Source organism: Lathyrus oleraceus, chromosome 5 (assembly GCF_024323335.1).
Source record: "Lathyrus oleraceus cultivar Zhongwan6 chromosome 5, CAAS_Psat_ZW6_1.0, whole genome shotgun sequence".
Classification (NCBI taxonomy): Eukaryota; Viridiplantae; Streptophyta; class Magnoliopsida; order Fabales; family Fabaceae; genus Lathyrus; species Lathyrus oleraceus.
In genome coordinates, this window is record NC_066583.1 from 208,258,968 (window position 1) to 208,283,222 (window position 24,255).

General features: G+C 33.9%; 2 protein-coding genes across 2 annotated transcripts; one reads left to right on the forward strand and one right to left on the reverse strand.

Moving 5' to 3' along the window:
- The first annotated feature begins 5,587 nt into the window (after nt 1-5,587).
- LOC127082920 (ras-related protein RABH1e) lies at nt 5,588-14,614 on the forward strand. Its single transcript, XM_051023145.1, has 6 exons — nt 5,588-5,957; nt 6,721-6,791; nt 6,950-7,038; nt 13,143-13,254; nt 13,848-13,938; nt 14,200-14,614. The coding sequence occupies exons 1-6, from the start codon at nt 5,841-5,843 to the stop codon at nt 14,341-14,343; spliced, it is 624 nt and encodes a 207-aa protein (XP_050879102.1). The 5' UTR covers nt 5,588-5,840; the 3' UTR covers nt 14,344-14,614.
- Nucleotides 14,615-15,534: 920 nt separating this feature from the next.
- LOC127082921 (uncharacterized) lies at nt 15,535-19,897 on the reverse strand. The gene is made up of 7 exons (XM_051023146.1): nt 19,615-19,897; nt 18,971-19,085; nt 18,837-18,895; nt 17,854-18,138; nt 17,594-17,672; nt 16,771-16,879; nt 15,535-15,791 (listed from the first exon to the last, which is right to left on the reverse strand). The coding sequence occupies exons 1-7, from the start codon at nt 19,648-19,650 to the stop codon at nt 15,713-15,715; spliced, it is 762 nt and encodes a 253-aa protein (XP_050879103.1). The 5' UTR covers nt 19,651-19,897; the 3' UTR covers nt 15,535-15,712.
- Between the last annotated feature and the right edge of the window lie 4,358 nt (nt 19,898-24,255).

Consider the following 24,255-nt stretch of genomic DNA (forward strand, 5'->3'; position numbering starts at 1 on the left):
AGATGACAAAGTCTCCATTCACAGGAAAAGGTGAAAGAGCTAATGATATTTTGGTCCTCATACATACTGATGTATGTGGACCACTAAACATACCAGCCATATGAGGTTTTCGGTACTTCATCATATTTACTGATGATTTCAGTAGATATGGTTATATGTATTTAATGAAACACAAATCATAGTCCTTTGAAATGTTCAAGGAATTCAAGAATGAAGTACAAAACCAACTAGGTAAGAATATTAAAACTCTTCGATCAGATCGAGGTGGTGAGTATTTAAGCCTAGAGTTTCATGACCATCTGAAAGAGTGTGGGATCCTATCCCAACTTACTCCTCCTGGAACACCCCAATGGAACGGTGTATCTGAGAGAAGAAATCGAACCTTGTTAGACATGGTCCGATCCATAATGAGTCACGTCGATCTTCCAAACTCCTTTTGGGGACATGCACTGTTGACAACAGCTTACACACTTAACCATGTTCTATCCAAAAAGGTTGAGAATACACCATATGAGATATTGAGTGGTAAGAAAGCACATATGTCTTACATGAAGATTTGGGGTTGCGAAGTTTATGTGAAACGACAAATTTCAACTACGCTTGAGCCCAAATCTGACAAATGCTTATTTGTGGGATATCCTAAAGAAACAAGAGGGTATTGCTTCTATAATTCTTCTGAGAACAAAGTGTTTGCCACTCGAATTGGAGTTTTCCTAAAAAAGGATTTTATTTCAAAAGGAATCAGTGGGAGGAAAGTAGAACTTGAAGAAATTCAAGAATTACAGAGCATTGATACACCTATGGAGGAATTAGAGCAGGAAACACAAGTAATTGTGGAAGAGCAACCTGCTCAAGTAGAATAAGACCAGCGTAGGTCAAGCAGGATACGTCACCTACCTGAGAGATATGGATATCTCATAACTGATCAAGGTGATGTATTACTCATGGATCAAGATGAGCCTGTGACCTACCAAGAGGCCATAACTAGTCCCGAGTCTGAGAAGTGGCTAGAAGCCATGAAATCTGAAATGGATTCCATGTACACAAACCAGGTTTGGACCTTGGTAGAGCCTCCTATAAGAGTTAACCCTATAGGATGCAAGTGGGTCTTCAAAAAGAAGACTGACATGGATGTTAAGGTACATACCTATAAGGCAAGACTAGTTGCAAAAGGATATAAACATGATGAAACCTTTTCACCAGTTGCAATGCTTAAATCTGTTCAGATTTTACTTGTTATCGCTGCATATCATGATTATGAAATATGGCAGAGGGATGTTAAAACTGCTTTCCTTAATGGGAATCTTCTTGAGGATGCATACATGACACATCCTGAAGGATTTGACATACCAGGAGAAGCCCAAAAGATATGTAAGTTACAAAGATCAATCTATGGATTGAAGCAAGCTTTCAGAAGCTGGAATCTTCGTTTTGATGAAACAATAAAACAATATGGATTCATCAAGAATGAAGATGAGCCTTGTGTCTACAAGAAGTTAGTGGGAGCATGATCGTCTTCCTGGTATTATATGTAGATGACATATTACTCATTGGAAAAGATGTCCCTACCCTACAACAAGTAAAGTGTTGGTTGGGGAAATGCTTTTCTATGAAGGACCTGGGTAAAACAACCTATATATTAGGAATCAGGATCTATAGAGACACCGATGCTAGCTATATTATTGCTGTAATTGGATACACCGATGCTAGCTTCCAGACAGATAAGGATGACTTTAGATCGCAATCTGGTTATGTGTTTTGCTTAAACGGTGGCGTTGTGAGCTGGAAAAGTTCAAAGCAAGATACAGTTGCTGATTCTACAACCGAGGTCAAGTACATTGCTGCCTCAAGTGCAACAAAGGAATCTGTTTGGATCAAAAAGTTCATTAGTGAACTTGGCATAGTTCCTAGCATTGTGGATCCCATTGATCTCTATTGTGATAACAATGGTGCTATCGCACAAGCTAAGGAGCCTAGATCTCACCAACGATCCAAACACATACTTAGGCGTTATCACCTCATTCGAGAGACAATAGATAGAGGAGATGTGAAAATATGCAGAGTACCTACACTTGACAATATTGCTGACCCACTGACGAAGCCTCTTGCGCAGCAGAACCATGATGGCCATACTAGATCTATGAGCATTAGGGGTATGTCTGATTGGCTCTAGTGCTAGTGGGAGATTGTTGGTGTAAGCCCTAGAGGCCAATACTTTTGGTACTTGTATCGAATTATTTATTAATAATAAAAGACTTTTTCTTTATTATGTTTGTTTAATAAAGTCCCTAGAATAGCTAGTCCGTTTAATGTATCAAGTGTGACTTAATCATGAGATCCCATTAAACATAAATACACTATTCTTAAAGTATCCGTAGTCGAGCTTTATTGTGAAGTGGGATAACATTAAAGCATTAAGACTATTATGTATATAAACTGATTATCACATCTCATGGATCATGGATAAGGATTTGTCAAATCTTAAACATAAGTATGAATATTAAGAGTAATATTTATACTGGATTGACCCGCTATGAGAATACTATACAGAATATTATGCAAAGTGTCATAAGCTATTCTCATGGTGATAATGGTGTATACCACCCTTCGACCTAAAACCACTATGGACCCTAGATGTAGAGTCGAGTGCCTTATTGTTGATCAAACGTTATTCGAAACTGGATGACCATAAAGATAGTTGATGGGTACTCCACGAAACATGCTGAGGGACATGAGTGACCTAGATGGAATTTTCTCATCCTGCGTAACAGGATAAATGTCTACGGACCCAATATTGAACTGGACAAGAATGAAACGGTTTACGCCTTGTGTTCAATATAGACATAAGGGCAAAATGGTAATTATACACATAAGTATTATCACAAAAGGATTTGTCAGATCACATGACATTTTCGTGTCTTGGATAGCAATGATGTGTTGCTAGATACCGCTCACTGTTTATTATGTTAAATACGTGATTTAATATAATTGTTAATGTCGTGAAAACCTACAGGGTCACACACAAAAGGACAGAATGATGAGAGATAGAGTAAATAAGGAACACCGTAAGGTATGGTGCACTTAAGTGAATTGTAGAACTGAAGGAGAATTGCGATCCAAAACGCAGCGGAAATTAAAATTTTCTCCTTTAGAGATCCTTACGAATGGTCATGATCAGTGATAGAATATTTACCTCTTGTGACGATTGAAATCTTTGGTGCAGATCTCTTGTGACGATCAAAACCTTTGATGTAGATCCACGGAGCGATCACGAACGTTGAACGATGACAACGTCTCTACTCAGTCCACACGAACGAATTCCTTCAATCTCAGTGCTAGCTGGTACGAATGAAGGCTTTGAGTGAGAGAGAGAGAGAGAGAGAAAACAAAAAATGCAACCGCTCTCAATGCTTCTGCACAAGGGTTCTATTTATAGAACCACTTGTGTGGGCTTCAAGCTAAAAGGCCCACTTAAGTGTATTTTGGCCCATATCTTATAATATGCCCAAAATCACTTAAGCTCATGGTACCTTACCATATTTCGTATTCTACTCAAGTACACCGTACCTTACGATGTTCTATAATTCACTTAAGGGCACCGTACCTTACGGTATTCCTTAGTTTCTCTATCTCTCATCAATCCGTCCTTTGTGTGTGACCCTGTAGGTTTTCGTGACATTGACAATTATATTAAATCACGCATTTAACATAATAAACAGTGAGCGGTATCTAACAACACATCACTGCTACCCAAGACACGAAAATGTCATGTGATCTGACAATTCCTTCTGTGATAATACTTATGTGTATAATTACCCTTTTTCCCTTATGTCTATATTGAACACAAGGCATAGACCGTGTCATCCTTGTCCAGTTCAATATTGGGCCCATAGACAATTATCCTGTTATGCAGGATGGGCAAATTCCATCTAGGTCACTCATGTCCCTCAGCATGCTTCGTGGAGTACCCATCAACTGTCTTTATGGTTATCCAGTTACGGACAACGTTTGATCAGCAATAAAGCACTCGACTCTACATCTAGGACCCATAGTGGTTTCAGGTCGAAGAGTGGTATACACCATTATCACCATGAGAATAACTTATGACACTTTGCATAACTTTCTATATAGTATTCTCATAGCGGGTCAATCCGGTATAAATATTACTCTTAATATTCATACCTATGTTTAAGACATGATAACTCTTTATCCATGATCCATGAGATGTGATCATCAGTCTACAAACATAATAGTCTTAATGCTTTAATGTTATCCCACTTCACAATAAAGCTCGACTACGGATACTTTAAGAATAGTGTCCCTATGTTTAATGTGCTCTCATGATCAAGTCACACTTGATACATTAAACGGACTATCTATTCCAGGGACTTTATTAAACAACCATAATAAAGAAAATGCCTTTTATTATTAATAAATAATTCGATACGAGTACCAAAAGTATTGGCCTCTAGGGCTTACACCAACAAGAACATCGTAAGGTACGGTGTACTTAAATAGAATACGAAATATGGTAAGGTACCACACACTTAAGTGATTTTGACATATCATAAGATATGGACCGCATACACTTAAGTGAGCTTTTTAGCTTGCAGTCCATACAAGTGGTTCTATAAATAGAACCCTTGTGCAGAAGCATTTGTTCAGTTGTAATTTCGTTTCTCTCTCTCACTCAAAGCCTTCATTCGTAGCAGCTAGCACTGAGATTGAAGAAATCCGTTCGTGTGGACTGAGTAGAGGCGTTGTCACCATTCAACGTTCGTGATCGCTCCATAGATCTGCATCAAAGGTTTCAATCGCCACAAGAGGTAACAATTCTATCACTGATCATGCTCATTCGTAAGGATCATTAAAGGAGGAATTTTTTTAAATTCCGCTACGTTTTGGATCGCTATTCTCCTTCATAGCAGCCACATAGTCAGGACTCTTTGTGGATGACAGTCCGTAGTTGTCTCAAGTGGAACACATGGTTTTCGAGTTATATAATTTTGTACAATACAAATGGCAGATGAGGCAGACGATTAGACATACCTAATAGTTTATATTTGGATGTATTATATTTTTTTGGTATTTTCGATGTATTTTCAAACAAATGTTATGTATGAATTATCTTGAATTTTTTTTATTTATGTATGAATTTTCAGCCTCCATTAACTTTAATATAAATGAATTTTACTTTAATTTTACGTTAATATAAGTTGACCTCACAAAAATTGAATATTTGGACAATGATGATGATCTGATATGATTCAGGGAGAATTTCGAAGATGCATCTTCGAAATAAACCTTTGTATATATCATGTATTCAAAAAAATTCAGAAGATATTTCGAAGATGCATATCCGAATACATCAAATACTCGTATGAAGATGCATCTTTAGACCATAATTTAGTCAAAAATGTGGTGGATCTCATAATAAAGTGTATTTTGATTGTGGTTTAAGAAATGCAATTTCAAAATTTTAAAGGTGTGGCATGCAGATGTAAGGTTAAAGTGAAAGAATAAAACTAGGCCTAATAAGGTTTCTGATAGGATATAAAAGTAAATTGAAAGAAAGAAAGGGGGAAATTGGTATTAATAGAGAAAAACGTGCGCGGTAGACTACATCATGATTGCCATATATATAGTGATTGTTCTTGAAAATTGGAACAGGTGGTGATTATTGTCAACTGCATTTTCTCCCTCTCTTCGTTTTCGCTCTATCTGTTTCTCTCGAGTTTTGAGAGATTCAGATTTAGATCAAGATTAGATCTGAGCCAAATTCGCGTTACTCACGTTTCTCAAACAACAAAGGAAAAAGAAATCCAAAAAAAGAAACAAAAATGGCGACCGTGTCCGCTCTTGCCAAATACAAGCTCGTCTTCTTAGGTGATCAATCGGTTGGGAAAACCAGCATCATCACTCGCTTCATGTATGATAAATTCGACAACACCTATCAGGTTATTCCTTCGTTCTTTTCTTTTCTAATTTATTATTATTGGAAGATTTCGTTGATCTATTCTCGGTTACAATTTTCATGTTGAATCAATCAATCTGGATCGTTTTGTTTTTGTTTTTATTTTTAACTGTTGATCTTGTATTTCATCTTATCGTAAATCAGATCATGCATTTTCATGATACGTTACTTGATATTTATGTGATTTTACTAGGATCATGGATCAATATGAGATGTATTAGAAAAACTATTGCCGTTTTAGTCATGTAGTTTAGCCAATTTTGAGATTGTTTTCTATGAATTTTTCTGCGCTGTATATGGAGTATTATGAATAGTGTGAATACATCTAATGGTATATGTTGATTTTAATGCATTGCAAAATTGTTTCAGTTAAGAGTTAAAGTAGTTGCTTGTAAATTCCTTCTTGCATTACTCGTGCATTGATCAAATCCGCAGGATTATATTTAAGTTTAAGGTTCTGAAGTGCACCGTGAAATAATTTTCAAGGTTTAAATATGTTGTATAATTTGGCCATTATAATATAAAATGATTGAATATAGTGTCCTCATCTATGAGAATCATATACATCAGGTACTATGATATGTTATAAAAATTTACGAGATGCATTCGGGATACTTTTGTAATGCTCCTGGTTTATGTCAGTTACCAACTTATGTTACTTAAAATAGAAATAATGCATTTCTTTTTTGCGTTGTTTTGGTCTCAACTATTGCTCTTGACCAATTACTTGATCATCTAAATTTCAGGCCACTATTGGTATTGACTTTTTGTCAAAAACAATGTACCTTGAAGATCGCACAGTTCGTTTGCAGCTTTGGTAGGCAGTATTCCTCTTCAAGTCATATAACATCATCATTCTATTTATATTTGCTTATTTATATTCTAAAAGCTATAGTAGATTTCACATTGTCGCGTAGACACTATTTTACCTGTTGTTTTTGCACATTTTGAGTGTAGTCTATTTTAACTACACAGGGATACTGCAGGACAAGAAAGATTTAGAAGTCTCATTCCAAGCTATATAAGAGATTCTTCAGTCGCAGTTATTGTATATGACGTTGCCAGTAAGTATTGTTCTTTTAAGAAAGAAAGAAAAATCAGAATAGTTGTTTTCTAAGTCTTCATAGGTTTTCTTGTGACATAAGTATTCCAAACTATTAGTTAATGTTATTATTCATGGGTGTAATATTCATTTTGGAACATGGAATGTAGGCACCCTCATTGGTAGATCAACAAAAAATAGTAGAAATTAGAAACCATGATTATTATAAGGATAAATCTTATGTACTTGTCAAAAACTAGATGAGTAGAAGAGAGTACTAAAGAACTAGGCATGCTGTAATTCCAGATTTAAAACACATGAAAAATAAGATATGGGATTGTAGATTTAAAACAAATGAAAAATAAGATCTAGAATTGAGCAGGTCATTTTTATTACAGGTATTGTATGAAAGATGTTGTGGGTGCTAAAAGGTTAGAAGATAGGGTCATAGTTCTATAGTTTAGAGTGGAATGAGAAGCTTTTAATGTTACAGGCACAATACAAGATGAAGTTCTAACAGGATTTAAATGGTTTAGATAAGGAAACATTATACGTTAGAGTTTCCTGAAAAACAATCTATATGGTCATGTGAATAGGGTAGCTAGAAGGTGTGACTTTTGTGAGAGTGTTCAAAGGGTTTTGGTTTATGGGAAATAAACATCACTTTATATTGTTATGATTATTGATTTTCCCATAGTTAACACATGTTAGAACTCATAAACAGAGAGATATTTTCATTGAGATAGTCACTAACTTTTCATTTCATAATTCTGGTATACTACAACAATGAGGAACTATTTGCTTTTATACAATTGCACACCAGATCACCTAGTGACCTGCTATAGCAGGTGCGCTAATTACAGCTGTGACTGACACTTGGCAGTTACTAGTTTAAGTGTAACTTAGCTTACAATAACTAGATTCACTTCTTATTCTCTAATAACATTCAGGAAAAAAAAGAAAAAGAACATGAACTACAAAGTCATATTAGAAGCTGGAATGTGGAAGATTTGAAGCTGCTTAGCATGACCTTTTCCCTAACAAAGAATAGATCAATCTCCATGTGTTTAGTCCTAGAGTGCATAATGGGATTATGAGCTAACAAGACTGCAGACTAATTGTCACAAAAGATTGTGGGAACTTTGGTGACAGGGCATAATTCCTTGAGTATGGTTTGAACCCAAAGAAGATCAGTTGTTGCTTGAGCAAGGCTTCTATACTCAGCTTCTGTGCTGGACCTGGCCACCACTTGTTACTTTTTAGACCACCAGGAGATGAGATTTGGACCAAAGAAGATTGCAGCACCAGAGGTGCTTCTCCTGTCACCTGAGTCAGAGGTCCAGTCAGCATCACAAAAGACTTGGAGAGAAGGAGAAATGGTGCTAGGAAGAGACGAGATAAGTAGGCCATGACCAATGGTACCCTTGAGATGCCTTAATATTCTTTTGACTGCAATCTAATGGGCTTCAAGGGGATGAGCCATAAACTGACACACTTTGTTCACATAATAAGTGATATCAGGCCTGGTAAGAGTAGGATACTGTAAGGCACCAACCACAGACCTATAAAGAAAAGGATCAGCCACTGCACCAGACCCTGTTTTAGTCAATTTGTAGGATGTTGCCATGGGGGTAGTGACTGAACTTGCCTCAAGCATGTTGGTCCTTTGCAGCAGATCCCTAATGTACTTAGATTGAGTTAAGAGGAGGGAATTAGAAGAGGTATGCTTCACTTCAATACCTAGAAAATAGTCCAGATCACCCAAGTGTTTTAGAGAGAATGTGGCATTATGTTTGGTGATGATGGACTGCAAAAGTGATGTGGAGCTGCCTGTGATGATAATATCATCCACATACACCAGAAGGAACATGGTGTGACCCTGGGAGAAGAAGGTGAACAGTGATGGGTCACACTTACTTGCTTTGAACCCAAGGTGCAAGAGAGCAGATTGTAATCTTTCAAACCACTGGCTTGGGGCCTTTTTGAGGCCATATAAAGCCTTGTTGAGTTTACACACTATGGTAGGATTGGAACTTTCAAAACCCTTAAGTTGTCCCATATACACCTCTTCATGGAGTAGCCCATTGAGAAAGACATTGTTCACATCCAGTTGCTGAATAGACCACTGGTGAGTGAGAGCAATGGACAGAATTAGTCAGATGGTGATGGGTTTGACCACATGGGAGAAGGTTTCATTAAAGTCAAAGCCATACCTTTGATGAAACCCTTTGGCCACAAGTCTGGCCTTATACCTATTCACAGACCCATCAGGATTTTCTTTCACTCTAAAGACCCATTTGCAACCAATGGCTTGTCTTTGAGAGGGAAGTGGAACAAGTGTCCAAGTGTCATTGTGGATTAAAGCATCATATTCAGCTTGTATAGCTGCTTTCCAGTTTACATCAGCAAGGGCCTGTTTAACAGTTCTTGGCTCAGAAGTGGCAAGTAAACGTCTTGGTCCAAGTCTTGGTTGAGAGAAGCCAGACTTGACTCTGGTTTGCATGGTATGGGCATTGACAGGAACCTGTGACACAGGGACAGCCCTAGGTGGAATGGTGGTAGGCTCAGGTGAGGTGTTAGTGTCTTGAGAGGAGGTAGATTCAGACATATGTATGGACTCACTAGAGGAGGGCTGAGAAGAATTTAATGAGGGAGAAGGACTGGATAATCCAGTGGGTGACTGAGACTCAGGAGAGTTTTTAGGTAAAGCTACAGAACTTTAAGCTGATGTAGGAGAAGACAGAGAAGTGGAGAATTCATTGGTTGGTAATGTCTCAGGTGCAGTCATAAGGGTAGGAGAATGAAGAGAGGGGCTATTATTGAATGGAAGGGGTGAGAGACTAACACCTGCAGACGTAGAGGATATGGGAGTAGACTTGGAAAATAGGCTTTGATAAGGGAACCTTGACTCATTGAATAGAACATCCTTGGAGGTAAAGAGTCTACCATTAGAGGAGAGACACCTGTAGCCTTTATGAGAGGTGGAATAGCCAAGGAAAAGACATTCCTGAGACCTGAAATCAAGTGTATGAGCATGATAAGGTCTGAGTAAGGGAAAGCAAGCACACCCAAACACCTTTAGAAATTTGTAGTCAGGTTTGGTTTTGAATAAAACAGTGTAGGGAACTTGAAACTGAATAGAGGCAGAGGGAAGTCTATTAATAAGATAGACTGCAGTAGAAAAGGCATAGTCCCAATATGTAAGGAGAGAAGCTTGACTTAGTAGAGTGAGGCCCATTTCAACTATGTGCCTATGTTTCCTCTCAACAACCCCATTTTGGTAATGAGTGTGAGGACAAATCACTCTATGGACAATCCCTTGATCTTTAAGAAAGTTAGCAAAAGGTCTAAATTCCCCTCCCCAATCAGATTGAAGGGCCTTAATAGGTAGGCTATGTTGCAATTCAGCCATAGCCTTGAATTGTTTGAAAACAGAAAGAGCCTCAGCTTTGCTCTTGAACAGGTAAATCCAAGTAAACTTGGAATAGACATCCACAAAGGACATATAATATTTAAATCCTAAGGTAGATGCATAAGGGGAAGGTCCTCATAAATCACTGTAAACAAGTTCTAAAGGAGAGAAATAGGTGGTGTGTGAACTAGGAGAGTGTAATCTATGAGCTTTACCCATACAACATGTTGCAACAAAATCAAAACTGATTTTATTATGAATGGGAACATTACAAGATTGTAATACAAGTTTCAAGGCCTGAGAGTTATGGTGACCTAATCTCAGATGCCACACATTAGGGGAACTAGAGTCAACAGAAACAGAATTAATGCTAGAAGTAAACTGAGAAGAACACACAGGCTGAGACTTGACCACACTGCTAGCAGAGTAAGGGAAGGAAGCTCATAGAGGCCATCCTTGCCAACTTGACCTTCTAGGAGGACATCATTGTTGACCTGGGACAGTACAAGGCACTTGTTAGCATCGAACAGAAAATAAACATTATTATCCCTACAAAATTGGCTGACACTAAGAAGATTCTTAGTTATGGTAGGAATGAGATTGTGGAAAGTGAGAAGTGTGTGAGGGTGAATAGGTGAGGTGAAGACACTAGATCCTGAGGATTGAATGTGCAAACCTTGGCCATTTCCCATGTAAATCTGATCAGGGCTTTCAAATGGAGTCAACTGTTGCAGGTTTTTGGCATCACTGGTGACATGAAAAAAAGCCCCAGAATCTGGAAACCAAGATGCGGAGGCAGCTGGAATTGAATTAGCCACAAAGGCAGAGGAAGCAACAGGAGTGAAGCTTTGATTGAACCTGTACCAACTAGCCAGCGCTGTATGGCCAAATTTAGAGCATACCTGACATTGCACAGTAGAGGTGGGAAACCTTCCTCTACCTCTACCATTGCGGCCACCATGAGAACCTCTGTAACCACCACGAAAGGAAGCCTGTTCTTGATGCATGGGTGATGAGGAAGGTTGAGCTAGTGAAGGTTCAACACTAGTAGATTGAGCTTCCTCAAGGTTAACAGAATTAGGCGTTGTGTGAGTCAGATTAAGGGAGATCAGATCTGGTGGAGAAGCTTTCTTGAACTTGTTTAGGTGAAGTTCATGTGCAAGAAGAAGAATCTCAACTTTATCTAGGTCCATACATCCAAATTTGCTTTCAATAACAGAAACAACTGATGCAAACTCTGCAGGAAGACCTTCCAGAACAACATCAATGTGATGAGAATGAGGAATTGGATCACCTATAGATGCGAGAGAATCGACAATGTTGCGAACCTTGAGACGATACTCTTGAACTGAGGAATTGTCAACAGTGAGAGCACGAAGCTCAACACGAAGCTGTCTGGCACGTGCGCGAGTTTGTTTCTGAAAATAACCAAATAAGCGATCCCAGAGTTGATGTGAGTGCGTACATCCAAGGACACGAGAGAGAATTTCAGTGGAGAGCGTTGATTGTAACCAGGACAGAAGCATCTGATCCTTTTGAAGCCACTGTGAATACTCAGGATTCACGTTCCCAGCCATACGGGCATCATCGTCAACGAACTGCAGTGGAATATGAGTGCACACTACAAACTCAGTGAGGTTGTGAGAATTGATGTACGGTTTGATTTATTGCCGCCATAGATGAAAATTCTTTTCATCCAATTTCTGTGCGATCTTGAGCGAGAAATGAAGACGATTGGAATCGTCAAGAGAAGACGCATTCACGAGCGTAGAGGAAGATGAGATGTGCGCGGAATCTTCCGGTGATGATTCCGGCGGTGGAAGCGCAGCCATGGGAGCCTAGATCGGAACCCTAACTAACCGATACCATGTTAGAACTCATAAACAGAGAGATATTTTCATTGAGATAGTAACTAACTTTTCATTTCATAATTCTGGTATATTACAACGATGAGGAACTATTTGCTTTTATACAATTGCAAACCAGATCACCTAGTGACCTGCTATAGCAGGTGCACTAAGTACAGCTGTGACTGACACTTGGCAGTTACTAGTTTAAGTGTAACTTAGCTTACAATAACTAGATTCACTTCTTATTCTCTAATAACATTCAGGAAAAAAAAGAAAAAGAACATGAACTACAAAGTCATATTAGAAGAGAGTTTGACCATCCAGCATCTGGTTTTACTTATATCTTAGTAAAGAGAAAATGATAATAAGAATAGTCAAGTTATAACATATCGAAAGTCTTTATGACTATAGGTGTGCTCCAAGAGTCAAATCTTGTATTTTTATGTTGATTCCTGATATGCTTACCGAGCACATCCAAACGACAGTGTCATTGTGCTTTATTGTGTGTGGATAATTAGTTGGAGACTCAAGAAGAAAGCAATAGGAAGTCAGTGATATGGAGTCAGTATTAGATATACAAAGCTTCCTCCAAAGTTAAAATAAGTTTATGAAATACAAGTTTAGTGAGAGGCATGAGTCTAGCTTAGATGTGAAAATTGGAGAAAATTAAATACTAAGTATCAGAAAAGCGTTGAAAACGTCAGCTCCCCATTCTCTACCTCTCTTACTATGTTTTCTCTTGTACACTCTTTCTTTATGCTCGGTTTGCTTGTGGAATCAAGTGTGCTTAGCTTTTTTGAGCTATCTATGAAGCATAAATCAAATTATAATCATTAAATTTCTTTGCAAATTGTTCTGATGCAGACCGACAATCATTTCTTAACACTAGCAGGTGGGTTGAGGAGGTACGTACAGAACGGGGCAGTGATGTTGTTATTGTTTTGGTTGGAAACAAAACTGATCTTGTTGAAAAAAGGTGAGCAGGGTGTCTACCAGTCTGGACATGGTGTTTTTCTCATAAAATGTAGAATGATTTCATGCTAATTTGACATGCTTTTCAGACACTTTTTGTTTTTAATGTTAAGACACTTGATTTATATCCTACTGTTTCCATACTATGTTTGTAATAATTCTTGTTTGGTTTTTGAAATTTTTTTGGGAAAAAATGTTGGTTAATTTTGAAAATAATTCTTGTTCTGTTTGCATATTATTTTGCTAATAAATAGATTATGTAACACAAAATTAGGACAGGTTTACCAAAATTGTCCTGCCTTAAGTTGTTTTTTCAAGACCATGTTTAAAAGGTAAATTTATAGGTACACGATGATAAAATTTCGTTATTGGGCAAAGACATTTCCAATTAGCTTACACATGATGTTTGCAGTTTTCTTATAGTACTAAATTTCTACTTATTTTTGTAAGGAAATTACAATGTTTGTCTTTTCTTTCACTTTTCTTCTCATCATATTGTCTTTTTTCTCCTCTTCTGTCACATGTCCATACAATTCTTCTAATACTAAATGACAATGTTTTCATTACACTCATAATGCAATTATAATGCTTAAATAGGCAAGTCTCTATAGAGGAAGGAGATGCCAAGTCACGTGAGAGCGGGATCATGTTTATCGAAACCAGCGCGAAAGCAGGATTTAATATCAAGGTGAGATTTGATTAATTCTCCAAGTCACCCAGTAATTTTTACTATTGGTTGCTTTTGAATTTTGAACTATGTCTTCTATATCAGTCTGAGAAACCTAGAATGATTCCGTGCTGCATTTTCATAAAATGTAAAAGCATTCCATTCAGGGATTTCAAATCTGTGTTCGGCTGTTTTTCTCTGCGAGTTTGTCTTATTTAACATGTTTAGCTCTTGCATTAGTTTATCGTGTCCATATTAACTCAAGTGAATAAAATGTCGCAGCCTTTATTTCGTAAGATTGCTTCCGCTTTGCCCGGGATGGAAACTCTTTCTTCAACAAAGCAAGAAGATATGGTTGATGTAAATTTAAAATCCACCGTGAATTCATCCCACACAGAGCAGCAGGGAGGAGGTTGCCTGTGCTAAACAAGTGCTATTCACAAGGCCAATATTAGTCTGTTCATTTGGCACAATTATTGGTTTGGCTACTAAAATGGAAAGATGCACCTAGGCAAAACGTGCTGTTGTATCAATGTTCTTCAGTTTAGTTTGGTAGGGGCTAGCACTTAAGCAGTAACGGTTTCTATGTAAGATAAAAAAAGAATTTGGCAATTACTTATTTTATTTTCTTATACAGTTAGTTCTTTTATGTAAGAATGCAGATAATAAAAAGATCTTAACATTGTTTACCATTTGACATGGAGGAGAGGCATCATCAGTTTCTGTGGTACTGGATGCTTAGATAAAGCTTCAAACTGGAGATTTGTCGGAAACATTTTAATGACTAAAACGATATGCTTAATTGCAGAAAACCAGAAACAGTGTTTGTACTGACATTCTATACAATTTATTTTGGGATAAGAAAAGAATATCTAAAATTTTGATAGAAATACTTGGCTTTACATAATGAGAGTTCCTTTATAATAATAATAAAAAAAACTGGCAAATTCCCTTTTAAATTAAAGCCATCAATTTTTTTCAACCAATTTTTGTTATAGAGAGTAATTATTACTTTAAATAAGTATTTACAGTATCTAGTATTTTTATGCCAAAAATTTCTTTGCAGTTTTTTTAAACAATGCCAATCATAATACTTGGTAACAAAATCCTAAAAACAGCACTGAGTTACATGGTTTCATCAGGCCAGGCGTGTTTCAATAACAATTGTCTCTAAAGGTTGGCAGAAATTTATCACAGCAAGTAGTTTATTCCTCTTGCAACTCAAGTTCAAATAAAGGTATATTTCGGGTAGGTTTCTATTTAATGGTCCTGCTATAAATCTTTTTTTGGGTGGGTTTCCATTTAATGATCCTGGAAATATCCACTACTGTAAACCAATAGATTGTCTGACTTGGCGGGAAATTTAATAGACAGCTTGTCTGTCGTTTGCAATTATGTGCATTTTTCATGTAAAAAAAAGTTTACGTGTAATTTTAAGAAAATTATTGAGTGTATTACTTGTAGTGATAAAGTAAGCTTCATTGACCAAAACACTTAGTAGTATAATAGTTAGTAGACAAATTAGGTGAAGTTTTGTAATCAATATTGTCAGTTTATTAAAATAATAACACTTTGAAATATGAAACACTTAAAATGAGAAATATGACACTGAAAGAGTAAATAACAGAGGAGCTTTAGGATAAACGTAATCTACATTTTTTGTACCAAATAACATTTCCCAAATCCCATCTTCAACATAACAAGGAGCTCTATTACAATTCAAACATGCTAAAATTAAACAACCGTAGAAACATAGAAGTGTACACTTAACCACGAGGAAGTAAAGATTGAACCTTTAAATAAGAACAAACCCATCAGCCTTCTGCCTGACCCTCAATGTCAGATATATCAATACTAATGTTCCCAAACTTGACCTGCAGGGTAATTGATCGATTTAGTGAATTGCTCAAATCTAGACAAAATTACAAATGCCCATCTTAAACAAAATCAGAAAACAGACACTGGAGAAACATGACAACAGTATGACCAGTTCCTTGGAAAAATTAATACGTGCATTATTTCACACTGCGTGGAGTCCACTCATAATTTGTTAGTGTAACACTAAAGCAATAGTATATTTGACAAACAATTAACTGGAATCTTTCACCTAAAATGAAATACATGTTATACAATGCACAACACAACAACAAGAACAACAACCATCTATCAAAGTTATTGGTTGTTTGCATAAAATTACATAAACATAAGAAAAAGAGTTTGATATATTAGGACTTCTATTTTCTTATTGAAGAACTCAATTGTTTACTACTTTTATGAATATATCATAAAATAAAAGCATATATGCAATCTAATAATTTGTTATAATCATGAAAATAAGTTCTAGATGAAATAGTTTACCGGGACAAAATGGAAAATTCACACAAAATAATAGCCAATGTTTTGGTATTGGAGTTGAATTATCATTGAATTAATCTATCATATCTTAGTTGTATTATGTTTTTATTGCTATTTCTTTTTCTTGCAAACTTTCTTCTATTATGAATATTTTAGTTAGGCCTAAGCACACAAGTAAAGTTGATGTGATCCTTTTATAAAATAATAATGATTTATGTGGTATGTTGTTAGTGTAAAGCTTTATTACATATGCATTCAATCAAATCTCTTCATATACATATTTACTAAGATATTTTAGAAATTAACATAACAAAGTGGCATTATCATGTGATTTGATTGAATGTTGTGTAAAATAGTTTTATACTACCAGTGCATTATGATTAACCTCAAATAATAATAGTTAATTAAAATAGACAATAACTAAGATAAAATGTGTATGATCGTGTGGATAGCTATGAGTATATGTCAAGCTTTACTTTTTGATCCGCTGTAACTTACAATATTGAAAACAGGAGGGCAACTTTTCTGGAATCGAATGAGGTAGAGCGCTTATATCTTCTCCATTTGTTACTCGGCAAATCATGTAACTTTTCAGTGACTGGTTTATCTGTGAATTTGTGAAATAAGAAATTTAATTAAAAATCTAGATCCCAAACCTGCTTGGTTCTGGACACATAATTATGAGCACAAGTCACGAAAAAGAAGAGAGCAATTGATAGTTTGATCAGGGAAAAACGAATTCAAGATAAAATATAAAGAATTATCATAATATAGCAAGTCAGGTTATGAAGTCTTATCAATGTGATTAACAATGGAAAACAAAAAGATTATGGTGGACAATTTGAATTTTGAATGGAAGATACCCTTGTTTTCAAGTTCAAATAAACCATTTCTACTACAAGTATTTCATATGCTTTATCAATTGCATTAGCCAATGCAAGAACAAAACCCACTCATATTACTTTTGAAAAGGCAAACAAACCAGAAATCTTATAGTTGATTTACAGGACCTGACAGAAGTTATCTAATTGCCTATAAACATGCTTTAATTCTTTAATATGACATAGAGTAGGAGGTTAGCTATTCCTCATTACATGATACTATGAGAATATTTATCTGTTTATGATCCTAATGTTATAAACACATTTCTTTTGTCAATCCAGCTGTTTGTAATGGTTGGACAACATTCCTTTCATCTATAAACTATTCTGATTACTTAGTGAAAATAATCATCTCCCAACTATGTAGTCGATTCCAGTAAAGAGAACTACTTAGGCTTATCAGAATTGAAAAATATTAAGAAACTCAAGAACAGTAATACCTCTTGCATTGTTGAAGCTCGGTAGACTCTGCATAAGTTTTGCCCCTACTTTTAGACTTGATTCTCTGCACAGTACACTCTGCAATGTGGCAAAATATCAGCCCTTGTATAAGGATAACGACAGACATAGATAGAGATTAGAGAGACATAGACACATACACATATGTGCAAGGGTAGTATGTTATCCGCAGTTTGCGAAATCTATCCTGTACACCATATCTCTAAAAACTACAGTGAGGAGGTGAAATTATGAGACTTACTGTTGGCGAGTTCCCAGTTTTAAAACTTTCAACTCCCTCTTCATAGGATTCAGGGGAAACTGAGTTTCCATTCACACTAGGTATATCAATTATGCACTGGGTATAAATATCTTTGCTCTTCATTTGAAAATCAATGTTGTTTTGACAATTAGTATGACTGTCTAAACACCTTCCGCTTTTAGCTTGACTAGGAACCTCTACAACACTCAAGAAGGCTGGTGGCGAAGCACTGTTTTCCTTTTCAGCTTCCTCTGGTACCACTGAAATACTATAAACATCTGGGACCTGTAAAAAAGGAAAGCACACCAGCTTCTGAAAACATATTTTGAGGTATTTTTAAATGATCATTTATGGCAAAAATTGGTCCAAGCAGTTAAAATAAGAACCACGGGAAAAAAAATTATGTGTCCCTTTGGTCCTGCTGGTCATTTTGAGAAAAATAGTCCAAAATAACAAGTTGACTAGCTAACTCAAAACTAAATGGAAATTCAGGTCCTAACTGTTTCCCCCCCTAATCAGGATGAAACAAGTTTACAAACAAAGATTTTTCACCATCTCCCCTCAACCTTACGGTTCTATGACTAGATGTTCTAGTCACCAGTAACATAAACCGTTGAAATACAATACCAGAAGACACACCTGATTATAAAATGATTACCAACCGTTACCATTAAGCACATACAACACAACATGCAATCTACTAGATTAACAAGTCAGAGAATAAACAGAAAGAGTTAGATCACAACATGCAATCTACAAGTCAAAGAATAAACAGAAAGAGTTGGATCACTACATGCAATCTACAAGTCAATGTTTTCAAATAGTTACCAACAATGTTTTAACAACCCGATGTTGTTCCACAGTACACAATTTAGTGCAGTGTTGTCAAAAAGACGCTGTAGCACTATTCCATATCAAAATTTGAACAAACTACTATTTTCGATGATCTGCAATTCACAACAATGATTGAAAGAAGAATTAACCTGTGAAGCATGCAATCTGTCTGGAAATGAAGTTTCTTCAACAAGAATCGGCGGCATATCTGAACGAAAAACCAAACAATGAAATCAGCTCCGAGAATCGTAAATACTAAATTAATTAAATTAAATTAAATTACCTAGAGGAAGCTGTGAGTTCAGATCATGAACATTTGGTTTATTTAACTTCAAGCAAGAACAACCAACAGGCACGTTTCCATTCCCCTCTAGAAACTCCTGAATTTGATGTTGTTTCTGCAATGAAACCGCAAAATCAAAACAAGTTTCTAAACCAATCACAAAATACAAAGAAACTAAATAATTAAGAATACACTAACATTAAATAATAAAAAAAATGCAACTGATCAACTAGTAAAAACTTTCGACCTAATGTGATCTAAAATAAAGCGTCCTCAATCTTCAATCCGTGAATCATATGCTAAATTCAAAGTAAATCAACTTGAATTTCGAACTGTAAACAAATAAAAGAAAATCGTGTGGTTTCAGTTTCAGTTTCACTTCCACACACATGACTCTCGTTCAGATTTTTTTCCAGCTGTTTTTGTTTTCTTTCACGGCATTGCGCATAAACGTCTATTTCATCACTCAAAGTCACAACGCAAGTTGTTAAAAGAAAGAGAGGGAAAAAAACAATAAACAAGTTGAGATTCCGATTCGGTTGAGACTTGAAAGTAGTGAAGTAAATTCGGAATGTGGATAAGAATAACTGAAGATGAGGTTGAAACTGAAATTGAAGGTTAGAGAGTGCGAGAAAGAATGCTACCTGACAGGAGGAGGAAGATTCGACGGCCATTGTCATGGAGGAAGGCGTGAGTATTCGGCGGAGAGAATGACGAAATGCGACGGAGATAGCCGCGACGGGATTAGAACAGTTAGGACATCGGAGAAGAGTGAAGAGATGAAAGTTTTCTTTGTTTTTGTAGTTTAGTTTAGTTTTGCTTAATAACTGTAATAAAAAGTACACCTATACCTACATACAGTTCAGTTGCTGGGTTCTGAATAAGACTTCGACTATCACGACAAACCCTTCTATTCATCCGTGACCAAAACCACCTTTCCTTTTCACCTAATTTATTTTTATACTTTATTTATTATTTTAGAACTAAAATATAAAATATTTTATTTTCGTTAACGTAACACTATTATTTAGGAAATAATTTAATTATATTTTATATCTTCTATTTGAGGCCTCCGGTTAATAATAGTATTAGTAATTTAATTTAATAAAACGACATGCAATAATTTTTTTATTTTATTTTAATCTGACTGGGCAGTTGTCTCTGCCAAAATTAATTAATATTATTAATAATAGTATTAAATTTTAGAAAGAGAAGAGTAAATTAATGAAATGACGAATCAGGACAAGGGAGTTGTGTTAGTTGGCAACAGAATGGAAGGGTAAAATGGACTCATCCGTGTTTCTTTGTTGGGAAATGAATAAGGATGCAATGCATGTGAGAACTAGGGTGCGAGGGACAAAGACAAAAGTGAGTAGAAAAGAGTAGTCACAAGTTTGTTACTATTCCAACATCGATCTCAATCGATCTCAATCTGCATGCCCGTGGGTGGATTCTCTTTTCTACGAATAAAAATGGTACTTGTACTGAGATTTTCTTTTCATACAAATTAAATATTTAAGTTTGGAGCATTTCAAAGAAACATAATTAAAATTTAAAAACGAAAATTAATCAGACCTCTAAGAAAAGTACTACTCCATTGTTTTATTTTCTTGATGCATTAATGATAATTGAATTCTTCAAACTACCATTTGAAGTTTGTTTCATAATGAAAAATGTTATTAAATTTTAAATTAATTGAGATTAACTGTTGTGTCGGTGGTGCCAGTGACAACGTTTGGTGATTGCACCGCTATTTATCTAGGCCCATTATTTAAATGTCTGAACTTAAATTACTAGGCCCGTCTATCACTTTATATAGAGATAAAAAATGCATCCTACATATAAATAGAGATTAATTGGAATAATAAAATTAGTTTGTAGTGCCCGTTCAATTAGAATTCATCATTTTTGACATTTAAGTTTACAATTAAAAAAAAAATTATAATTAAATCATTTTAATAACTACATATTTCATATTTGATAATCGTATAGAGCAACTCAAACCATCATATAACAACCCACAAATCGACCCTCATCCTCAACACTCGACTGAGACTAGGGCAAAGACAAAGGTCTCAACTTTGAACAAAGATCCAAAGGGCCATCCATTGTCATAGTTTTCTCATAACTTTGATTTTCTTGAAACATCTATATAAATGTTTTGAAATCATAATCAAAGGTATAGAACACCCGATCTCAATACCTCACACTTATTTTTGGCTTACTTATTTGAGTGATAGAGTATTTTTCAAATACCACCTTTAATTAATAATCAATTTAAGATTTTTATTGGCTTGCTCATCGCCTTTTAAAATCATTTATAGAAATCTAGTGTATAATTACATGATATACTTGTACTCTATTTAGTAGGTCCGATTTCAACTTTTATTTATCGTGTTCTTTAGAAAAAAGAAAAAATATTATCATCACTCATATTTTAACAATGATAGTTGGAATAAGTTATTGAATTCATGTAGTTAATAAACTTTAATTAAAAATCCTAAATTTAAAATTTGATTTATATTTGGAGAAATTTTACTTATTTGTTTTTACCAAATTCTCCATATTACTAAACCTCATTCCTCTAAAATCAAAGGATTAAGAAGAAAAAGATACAACGATCTTGAAATATTGTCTTGCTAACAACAGTAATAGCATCTAGCCAATACCAAACAATGAACTTAAATAAAAATTATAAAGAAAAAAAACAATTATGGTCCTAAACTTGAACTACCGCATTATCTAAGTGTTGGTTTGACGTAATAAAATGCAGATTTGAGTAATCTAATATGTAGTAGTAGTCCCATACTGCTATATATGAATATGACCAATCACCTATGTGAGTTTTCATGACACCAGATGATAATAATTGATTTTTGGAATGCTAATTTAATGCAGGTGGTGGTGTCTCTAAACCGATTTACTACAATAATACAAATCCCACTCGATGAGTATCAATTCACAAAAATGCTCTTAGTAGTCACGTTTCAATATCAATCTCTTTCTCTATTAATTTCATTAGGATAATTGTCTTACCAGCTGGATTAACTGACCAAAATTTAATACTCAATAGTCACAAACAATAAATACAAATCCATAATAATCACTTGTCACTGTTACACTGTTAGTTTCACTCGATATAGGAAAATAAATTCAGTCACGATATATCAACTACAATTTCAATAGTAATATTTCTTTAAATATGACAGCCTGCTAAAGACTATGAAATTTTTAATATGAATTCAATTGTTTTTCAGTGATCTTTGTGACTGTTCATTCTCATTTTTCATATGCAATTATCAAGATATCTCATATTGCTCACTCAATTATTTTCATGTATTTCATGTAGTATAGTTAAACACTTTACACTCAAATTTGATATCATGCACTGGTTACTATATTTACACGATTAATTACTATATTTACACGATTAATATTGCTTTTTTTTCAAACTTTTTAAAATAATAAAATATTTTTTAAATTTATTTTCTTTTCTTGTTATTAATCAATTTTATCATTGCATTAACCATAACAATATATTTTATTAACCACTTATATTACTTATAATATTTTAATCATTTTTACCGTTTTATTAATCAATTAAATACATAATATTAATCATTTTTTGACATTAAATTATAAAATATATTAATCAATTTTTACATTTTATTTACCTTTATTTTATTATTTAAAACATTTATATATTTAAAAATTCATTAACCAAATTACGATATGTAATAACCAATCAAATACATATCATTAATCATAGTTAATTTATTACATAAGACTATTTTTAATGTTTGGGCATTTAATAACCCAGTTATGATATATTAACCCACTTATTACACTCGATTAACCATATTGTATTTAAGATTTTTTTTCCAGTTTTTAATGTTAACATTAATTAAATTATATATTGTATTAAGCATATGTTTGCACACTATTTCCCATATTTTTAAAGAGAGAAAATAAATAAATAAATAAATAACAAAACTGTGAATGTCATTGTTCATTGTTCATCGTATTTGTGAACAATAATATATAGTGTAAGTGTACAATCTTGTAACAAAATAACGAACAATAATATATGGTGTATGCGTATAATCTAATATTAAAATAGAATTTTTCATAATTAAAATCTAATTATAATTTTAATAGTGAATAAATTGAGTTAAAAGACAGGAAGAATTCGTTTTGAAATGCGGTATAAAAGATAATATATAATAGTTATATCATATTTTATTTAAGTTTAATACTTTATGTTAATTATAAAATTTATCATATTCTATATAGTTAAAAAATTTATCATGAATTTTAAGTTAAAAAGATAAATTATTAATTTATTCGTAAAAAAATCTAATTTAAAATAAAAAAGTGAAATTTAATATCATATAAAAAATTTGACATTAAATTAAAAAATTTATAATTATTTTATTGAATATTGAATATTAAAGTAAAATTATTATTAAAAATGTCAAAAAATATTAATATAAATCTAATAATATTTAACTTATATGTAAATTTTGAAAAGGTAGTTTTTCATATATATATATATATATATATATATATATATATATATATATATATATATATATATATATATATATATATATATAGATAAGTCAAAAACTTAATAATATGACACATCCGATAACTCTTTACCACATATTCGTATAACAAAATTCATTGTTGTATTGAAAGTTATTATATATATATATATATATATATATATATATATATATATATATATATATATATATATATATATATATATATATATATATATATATATATATATATATATATATATATATTAATCAAAAATCATTTGACATGTCAACCAAATACATAAAAAAAACTATGATCTTACAAAATTTTATAAAAATCATTAATTTTCATCATTTTCTTTAACATACATCCCTGTAGAAAGGCAAGTGGGGCTTTTGTCTAGGACCTAAAAAAACAATTTTATGGTATATGCTTTAGATATTATTCCAAAACTGTTAGAATTAATAACATTATGACTTATCTATTATAAGAATTTGTTAGAATTAATAAAAGGTTATAGGTAATAATATGTTTATTGTTAATTTTTTTATAAGTAAATTATAGGTATTATAATTATTATTGTTACAATTAGTTTACGGAGGTACAATTAATTAATATTAGTTGTAATTTTTTTTTATTAATAGTACAATTACACATAAAAACCTTTTTAAGGAGGTACAATTAATTAATATTAGTTGTAATTTTTTATTTTTATTAATAGTACAATTATACACAAA

What these genes read in the sequence shown, in the direction of transcription:
- LOC127082920 (XM_051023145.1), top strand. Translation starts at nt 5,841, where the DNA reads ATGGCGACCGTGTCCGCTCTTGCCAAATACAAGCTCGTCTTCTTAGGT. An exon ending in TATTGTATATGACGTTGCCA is followed by an intron (nt 7,039 to 13,142) that starts GTAAGTATTGTT and finishes GTTCTGATGCAG; the next exon opens with ACCGACAATCATTTCTTAAC. An exon ending in AAGCAGGATTTAATATCAAG is followed by an intron (nt 13,939 to 14,199) that starts GTGAGATTTGAT and finishes AAAATGTCGCAG; the next exon opens with CCTTTATTTCGTAAGATTGC.
- LOC127082921 (XM_051023146.1), bottom strand. Translation starts at nt 19,650, where the DNA reads ATGACAATGGCCGTCGAATCTTCCTCCTCCTGTCAG. An exon ending in AATCTTCCTCCTCCTGTCAG is followed by an intron (nt 19,086 to 19,614) that starts GTAGCATTCTTT and finishes GTTTCATTGCAG; the next exon opens with AAACAACATCAAATTCAGGA. An exon ending in GAGCTTCAACAATGCAAGAG is followed by an intron (nt 16,880 to 17,593) that starts GTATTACTGTTC and finishes ACAAATTCACAG; the next exon opens with ATAAACCAGTCACTGAAAAG.